This window comes from Monodon monoceros, unplaced genomic scaffold (assembly GCF_005190385.1).
Source record: "Monodon monoceros isolate NGI ecotype Baffin Bay Population unplaced genomic scaffold, NGI_Narwhal_1 Super_Scaffold_18, whole genome shotgun sequence".
NCBI classification, from domain to species: domain Eukaryota; kingdom Metazoa; phylum Chordata; class Mammalia; order Artiodactyla; family Monodontidae; genus Monodon; species Monodon monoceros.
This window is the reverse complement of record NW_021703774.1, coordinates 162698990-162707353: the sequence shown is the minus strand read 5'-3', so window position 1 is coordinate 162707353 and position 8364 is coordinate 162698990. Positions and strand designations below refer to the sequence as shown.

The 8364-nt window shown below is 47.8% G+C and overlaps 1 protein-coding gene across 3 annotated transcripts; it reads left to right on the top strand.

Moving 5' to 3' along the window:
- The first annotated feature begins 1133 nt into the window (after nucleotides 1–1133).
- Nucleotides 1134–5287, top strand: RPL11 (ribosomal protein L11). 3 transcript variants are annotated; one of them, XM_029229413.1, is made up of 6 exons: nucleotides 1155–1180; nucleotides 1907–2057; nucleotides 3073–3179; nucleotides 3485–3616; nucleotides 4653–4763; nucleotides 5209–5287. In XM_029229413.1, the coding sequence occupies exons 1-6, from the start codon at nucleotides 1175–1177 to the stop codon at nucleotides 5236–5238; spliced, it is 537 nt and encodes a 178-aa protein (XP_029085246.1). In that variant the 5' UTR covers nucleotides 1155–1174; the 3' UTR covers nucleotides 5239–5287. The 3 variants fall into 3 exon arrangements, with proteins under 3 accessions (XP_029085243.1, XP_029085246.1, XP_029085245.1); XM_029229410.1 differs by having other exon boundaries at nucleotides 1134–1180; nucleotides 4653–5210; XM_029229412.1 differs by lacking the exons at nucleotides 1155–1180; nucleotides 5209–5287 and adding an exon at nucleotides 1760–1778 and having other exon boundaries at nucleotides 4653–5147.
- Nucleotides 5288–8364: the final 3077 nt, after the last annotated feature.

The window sequence follows — 8364 nt, the reverse complement described above, 5'->3', positions numbered from 1 at the left end:
TCACTCCTTTTCCACCAAAGCCCTGTATGCTCTCCTTTCTCCATTTGCTTCTGTCAAAGAAACCCCCTGACTCACAGCCAGCTTCTGTCTGGGGTGTGGATCTTGGCACAGCACCCCCTTGGGTCCTGCTGCTGAGGTCTTAGTGCAAACCAGGGAGGCCTGTTGCTGTCTGAGGTTGGAGTACTTGTCTGTCAGACTAATCTGTAAGCCATCTTTGTGCCTGCAGGATGACCCTCTCTTCATTATGCACCACGTCTAACACTTTTTGGGGGGAGGGGGTTGCTTGAATATAGCGGGTTTACATTAATAAGAATAACCCACTATATTATTATTGTTATTATTACCTCATTTAATTTTCACAACAACCTCAAGTGATATAAGTACCAATGTTATTTTTGTTTTTTTTTTGTTTTTTTTTTTTGCGGTACGCGGGCCTCTCACTGTTGTGGCCTCTCCCGTTGCGGAGCACAGGCTCCGGACGCGCAGGCTCAGCGGCCATGGCTCACGGGCCCAGCCGCTCCGCGGCATGTGGGATCCTCCCGGACCGGGGCACAAACCCGTGTCCCCTGCACCGGCAGGCGGACTCTCAACCACTGCGCCACCAGGGAAGCCCAATAAGTACCAATTTTAAAGCTGAGGGAAACTGAGGCTGAAGGAGATATAATTAGTAACCTGCCCAAGATCTCATAGCTACTGAGCTAGCCAAGACAGCACCACATCTGCCTGTCTTCACAGCTCAGGACTCTTAAGCCAACACTCTGTTCTAACTACTGTTTAAATATTTAAATGCCATTTGTTTACACTGTTACAGAGTAAAACTGTTACTTCATAATTTGCATAAACTGACAGTGTATTCTGGCAGTCTCAACACGCCAAGAACCACCCGTACCTGAGGCTGTGGGCGGGAACAGCATCCCTGGGGACCGGAAATTCAAGGAAATGCCAGTTCAGGGAGCTTTAAAAACCGGTTTTTGGATAAGCCCACGCCCCAGTGGTCAGCCAGCGTCACTTGCAGTTGACATCTGTGTCCACGAGGGGGAAGCCGACTCTACGCGGCTCCAGACGCGCCTCTCTTCCTCTCCCTCATCTCGCTGGTTAGCCTGGGAAAAGGGTCCGCCTTCTGGCCCATAAGGCCCTGGCTCAGAAGTCTCACTTTCTCTTCCTGTTTCCCGTCATGGCGGTGAGTAGCCGAGGTGTGGGTTTGCTTCCCTTCATCCGCTTCCATCCACGGCCGGCGGAGCCTGCGGGGGTTACCTCTCCCGCCGCCCGAGGAGAACGGAGCCCGCGATGCCGGCCGTGCCGAAACTGGCAGAACCATACGAGCCGAGGGCGCGGAGCTGGACCGTGTCACCTTCCTCCCATCCTCCCAGGAGCAGGCTCGGGGCAGCCGCGGGAGGCCCAGAAGCACGGCCCGCAGGCTGCAGCGCGGGCCAGTGGAGCGATCGGAGGGGTGTCTGGGACGCGGGGTTCGGACCTGTTGCTGGGCCCCGGGACTTGAAACTTGCCTGGTGCTGGGGAGCCTCAGCCGGTTCCTCCTCGGGGGAGAGGCCAGGCTTCGGGGGACGCTGCCCAGCCACGTGCTGTTTTCTCACCCCTCACCGGCCGTGTAACGGGGCGCCCTCCGTCACCTTACACTTTGAGCCCCTTGGGGTTCACCCGCATTGTCTGTAACTTTTCCAGTCGGTACCTGTCCTGTTTCTGTTCACCCGTTCCGTGCGTGGGGGAAGGAGAAAACAAGACCCCGAGATGTCTTCCTCGGTGCTTCCCACACAAACATGGTGCTAATTCTTGAACCTTTAGGGCTTTCGGGACTATTTGGGATGAGCGGAAATGCGCTAAGTATAAATATTAGGCTGGCAGCTCTGGCGGGGTTGTGTGTGTTGACGGCTGCGCTTCCCTGTTGCAGCAGGATCAAGGGGAGAAGGAGAACCCCATGCGGGAACTTCGCATCCGCAAGCTCTGCCTCAACATTTGCGTGGGGGAGAGTGGAGACAGGCTGACCCGGGCAGCCAAGGTGCTGGAGCAGCTCACAGGCCAGACTCCTGTGTTCTCCAAAGGTGAGTCGTGGCTGGCAGGGAGAGGGCTGGCGGCTGGGGATGTCGGGATGTTTCTTACCTTGCCTGCTGTCGAGCCTGTTTTGTACCCATTTTGAAGGTGATATCTCTTTAAAGCATTGCCTTCCTGAGCTTCCCAAGAAGTATCTCCCTTCCAACATAGGAGTGGTATTGGAATACCAGATTTTGTATGAGCCGAGATTAAGCTAAGACTAGCCCAAGTAGAGGTTTTTGCAAGTAACGAGAGTATGAGGTAGTGTGGAAATGTTGGGAATGCAGAAAATGGTATTTGGCTTGATTAGCAGTTAGGGTTACATAGGCTACAGCTAGAACAGGGCTGTGTCCCTAGACTAACCTGGTTCGCATCCCGGCTCCATCACTTGCTAGTCTGTGACTTTGGCTTCTCTGGGCCTCAGCTTCCTTATTTGCATACAGGGGATGGTGGTACTTGCATTACAAGATCGCGGGGGACAGGATAGGTTATATGAAATGCCTGCTGCATACCAAGCACAGTGTAGGCATTACTGTTGTTACATTTTTTGTTTTTAGAGTTTCATTGCTTTGGGGTAATGGAATATGGCAAGTCCTTGGAATCACAGCCTGCCTCTTACTACCAACTGATCTTGTGCAAGTTAACCTTCACGGCTTCTGTGAAATGGGGATACAATAAGGTTTTAGCAAATATTAGCTATTATTAATAAACATTATTAGTAGAATGCATGGTCATTTTCCTTTAGCTTATACTGGTTATGAACTTGCCCTCCCTGAGACTTTGACATTATGGCTCTGAGGTCTTAATCGCTCAAGTATGGCTGAGTGACTTGGAAGTTGGAAAATCTGTTTCTGTGTTACAAATGAATCTGATTAACTGATAGAAGTTGACACTGATTAGAACATCACTTTAGAATGTGGATGGATACTTAATGTCGCTTTGGAGTCATGGAGATGATTTTCTGGGGAAGAGGGGAGTGCAGTGGGAGTATGATAACAGCTGACTCCTTGTTACCCCTGCCTGCAGCTAGATACACCGTCAGATCCTTTGGCATCAGAAGAAATGAAAAAATTGCCGTCCATTGCACAGTCCGTGGGGCCAAGGCAGAAGAAATCCTGGAGAAAGGTCTGAAGGTGCGGCTGATCCCTCCGTGGGATAATACTGAAGAGCACCAGTTAGCACACAGTTACAGTGGTAGTGGTTACACTCAGTGTTCTGCCTTCTGACTTTTTGAACTTCTGAAGGGTTTTTCCCTTCCCTTTGAAAGTTAGTAGTTACATGAAGTCCATAGCTGTGATTTGGTGTAGTGGGAATATCAGATTTTGTTGCTGGCCAAATTACATTGAATTGTGTCTTGGGGGCCCTGAGTATTGCAAGCTGAGCTAGTTATTGCGGGGTAGAGTTGACGGGGAGTGATTGCTGCGTTTTTTTCCCTCAGGTGCGAGAGTATGAGTTAAGAAAAAATAACTTCTCAGACACTGGAAACTTTGGCTTTGGGATCCAAGAACACATCGATCTGGGGATCAAATATGACCCAAGCATTGGTATCTACGGCCTGGACTTCTATGTGGTATGAATACTTAATCTTTTCTACTCCTGGTCTGTGAGAGTGGAATCTGTTCCTCCTTTATTTCGTATGTGCTATCTTGATGGTGACATGTTGGGTTGGGGCTCTGAGTGTTGTCTGTCTTCTCTCCCTTGGGAAGATACACCTCGTTAGTGGCAGGTGTGGGGATATAGCACTGTGAACTAGATGGACAAGATCCGTGACGTTTACGGTCTAGGATCTAGCTAGCAAGCATTGACGTTGCTCAAAGGTGGGCGAAGGAAACGGTTCCATGCAGCCACTGAACTGAAAATTTGAGAGACAGTATTGGGGTTGCATTTGGCGTCTGGGTTGGCTGCACTGAGGCTGCCCTTTCCCTGCTTCTTCCCTTAGACTCTGGGAATGGGGTGGCTTCCATCCAGAGGACATGGAAGCAGGTTTGACGATGGGGCTGTTTGCTCAGGATGGGGATTTTAATGGAGACGTGACCATTTGTGTCACTGTAATGTTTTGGTCCAACCACCAAAGTAAATAAATGGCAAAACCCTGAAGTCCTGACTAGTATGAACCTGAAGGATGGCAGCAGTCTTCATACTAGATTTGAATATCCAGAGAAATGGTGGTGAGAGTTGGGTGCTCACGGGGGATGACAAACCTTTAAGAAGCACTTTTGAGCTGAAGCAGAGGAGAGAAATAGTTATTTCTTTGTGCTTCTTGAAAGTTTAAGATTTCTACAATGCACATGTTGGAGTAAAATTTATTTGCTTTTTTTTTAAAAATAAAAGTGCTTTGGGGTATGGGGGCAGTGGTGAATCCTTAGCTACCATTGGAAGTTAGGTAGGGGAGCGGGGAGGAGCTGCAAGTCCAGCCTCCAGAGCAGACCTGTAGTGTATAGGAAGGCGATGTGTCATCTAGGATGCAGGTTCCATCAGACACTGAGATCATCGGTCTCTTGGGCCACCAGGTAACTCTTGAAGATCAGTCACTCCAATGTGTGAGTCTTGTCCGTCTGCTCTTGACTCTGAGCTGGCTAGGTGACTGTTGGTTATTCCTGGGACAGGTGCTGGGTAGGCCAGGTTTCAGCATCGCAGACAAGAAGCGCAGGACAGGCTGCATTGGGGCCAAACACAGAATCAGCAAAGAGGAGGCCATGCGCTGGTTCCAGCAGAAGGTAAAGCTTGATCTGTCTCAGGTGAAGTGGTGGAATGTGGTGTTGGTGAATGGAGTTGGGATACGGGGATGCAAAGTCTAGCACCCTTTGGTGGGTAGCTCTTTTAAAGGTGGAACATTTGGGCAACTTGGAAAATGGGCTTCCAGGGTTGGTGGTTTAAAAGAACACCCAGAACCAGGCTTTCTCCCCAGCCCCGTGAATGCAGATAGCTGGAAGGGGAGGAATATGGCTTTAATAGGAGCCCCTTTTCTCAGGGTATAGTGCAGTTGAGCATAGTGGTTGAGCATAGTGTAGCAATTGTTAAAGATGGCCAGCTTCCTGTTTGGGGATATGGGATTCAAAGCCGAAGTTCATGTACCTGATTTGAATTCTTGAACGTTAGCCATTGCTGCAGTCTTTACTGTTAACCGCCTGTTCTGAAAAAATAAAATCTGTTCTCTTTCAGTATGATGGGATCATCCTTCCTGGCAAGTAAATTCCCGTTTCTATCCAAAAGGCTAATAAAAAGTTTTCAGTGAAATGTACAATTACTGTTGTGTGTTCTGTGAAAGGAGCCTGGCCATATTCAAGTCCTTGGACCTCAAGCCACTTAAAGCTTCGATGGGAGTAGCTGGTAACAACCCTGTCACCCCTGATTGGATGCCAGTGTTTCCTGGCAGATCCAAACCTGAGAACTTCCGCAGCACTGTCTGTGCTCACCACACCCTTGTTGACAGGCTGTGGTGCAGTGACCCCGTGGAAACTGACTGTAGAGGGGAGGGAATGGTTGGGGCTGGGTTTGAATTTAGAGCCTTGATTAAAGTGGGGTGCAGGGCTCCCCTCTGTTCAGCGATTCTGCTCTTCATTAGAGGTTTTACCAGCAACGGTGTCTGAAAGGATCAGAGGCTTTGGTGTGGTACTTGGGGTTAAATATTGGACTCAGTTTTCCTTTAAAATGAGAATCTAGAGTTGATGAGACTATAAGTAGAGAAAGGGAGTGGTCTTTGAGACACATTGCATGGATGTGATTCCTCGCCCTGCATTTTATTAGCTGTGTTTAAATCTGCCTCAGCTTCCCCGTACGTGTCGTGAAGGCAATAATGGTTATATCCCTCAGGATTAAACGGTTTGATACTTGCAGGATGCTTAAACTTGTACCAGGCACATAGTGCTCAAAAGGGATTAATTCTGTGTTACCATCTGTGAGAAATGTTACTCTTAACCAGTTTGCTCCCCCTTTGGTGCGAAAGTGGAACGTGTCTTGCCTGTACTTTACCAGGTCACTGAAGCAGTGACATTCAAAAGCCACCATTTCTCTGTTGGACACAATACTTGGCCAGTGGTTCATAGTTTAAATTTTGAGCACAAGTTAACTCAATAATTTACTCACTTGTGACTAATGAGTTCAGTTGTCCCTGGGCGACCTTTTCGTTGCTGTTAAATGGTTCTCTAATTTAATAGCTGCCTTCGTAGGTATTTTTAAACCTTGAAGTTATTTGGTATGCCCAACTTTTTATGAAGATACTACTTAGTCTTCCTGATAAAGTCTTAGGCATCAGATCCAGATGCTTAAAGGAGAGAATCATGAAATGTGCTAGCATAAACTTGTTTCACTTAAAACATCAATGTGCATTCACTTCTCAGTCTTTTACTGTGGGCCACCACTTTGTAAATGGAGTAAAGACTTGTGAACGAGCCCAATTCTTGTGATTCAGCTTCACTTTTATAGGTGGGTGCACCTCATTGTTTAACATCTGTAATGACACTAACAACTACAACTGGAATAAACATCTTAGAGAACAAAGTAACTCTTGGTGAATATATGAGCTAACTAGGACTGGGTGCTAGCTGCTGTGGGAAGTCAGTATATTTTCCAGAGGTGGGAGTGTATGCTAGCTTCATCTAAATAAAGCACTGCAGGAAAATGAAATGTAGAAAGTGGAAGTCCTAATAGTATTGCCGTCCTTGTGCTCTTTACTGTTAGCCATTTGCCATGCAGCTGTGTTTAAGCTTGTGGTACTAATTAGTTTAACAGTGTACACCTGCCCACCCTCCATTTGTTCCTGCTGTACTGTGTACTCAGTTGACTTCACTTCCCATTTAAAAATTAAACTGCCTGGGCTTCTGGCCCAGAGGGAAAAAAGCCCTAGGGAGTTTGGAGACTCGTTGGATTTTACTCATAGTTCTAGCAGTGGTATTTTAGGTGAGTGATGAAACATGTTGGGAACTGGAACAGGTGAGGAGGCTTCCTTAACCAGTTTAGAGCAGCAGTGCCAGGAAAGCTTACCCGCTCTCTGATTAGAAGCTTGGCTTCCAGACAAATGTCACACAGGGTCTGAAGCATTGATGTTTGGGTCGAGCTTGCTTGGATCACTTGGGGGTTGTTAGAACTCCTATAGGCCCCACCTCAGACCCGAATTCCTTTAACAAGATCTGTAGGTGATATGTATGCATACTAAAGAGTAGAAGCGCTGACCACATCCTAAGGTCAAAACAGAGAGGGAAGGCATAACAGGGAGACTTCTTTAATAAGTTTAGTTTTATGAAGTTCCTGCTGTGTGGTTTTTCTCATTTCCTCAGCTACTGCCCATGAAAACTTAGGTAGATGTTAGGTGACTCTGGACCCACGCTACATGTGGTTGTCCAGAATAAGGTAGTGTCCCTGGCGGGCATCTGTCTGTCCCAGTTTCAGGCTCGGGAACACTAGATGCTGCTTAGCTGAATGAATGTTGTAGTCCTGCAACTACCCTTTGGGGTAGAGTTCTCAAACGGGGGCAGTGTTGCCCCTCCCCGTCCTGGGGTATTTGGATATTTGTGGGGGTGGGCTTTTGGTTATCACAGTAACTAGGGCTGCTATGGGCTACTGGAGGTCAAGGGTATCAAATATTCCGCCATTCGGGACGATCACAAATGTGTGAAGTGCTATGGGGGTAGTTACAGGGTGGTTACTGATGACTTTAGCTACATGGTGGGCTAGCTAGCCAGCTGTGCAAACGCTAGCAGGTCCCAGTCTGGTTGAGGAGCAGCAGGGAGACCACAGCCAGAGGGAGCGAGGGAATAGTCAGGTCAGGCCTGTGCGGAGCCAGATCGCAGAGCCTGCCATTGGAGGCTCCAGCTGTTTTGGCGAGGCAGAGTTTAGGGAGGGGAACTAGGGCAGAAAGGGAGGGACCACGTGGGCTGTTGTTCCAGGGTGCTGGCACGTCATCCACATCGGATAGCCAAACGGATGGGAGAGATCAAAATCCAGCCAGGGAAGTGTAGTCACAGGAAATCATACATGTGCATATGTTACTGTTTTGAGCTGTTAGGTAGAAAATGTGCCAGATAACTTCAGTCAGAAATGATTGCATGAGAATCACAAGACTAAAGACAGTTTCTCCATTGGAAATGCTAATTCACAAACATGGCTCATGTTACCTTCCGGCCTTTTTTTAAAAAAAAAAAAAAACAAATTGAGAGGAAACTATAGCTATAATCTGTGTGCTTTTTTCTCCTCTTAACATAGGGTGTTCTCATGTCATTACAGTGGCTTCATAACATGCCATCCTTTAGATGTATAGGCCATACTACCTTAATCCATGCAGCCAGCACCAAGTGTCAGGAATGTCAGTTCCATAGAACT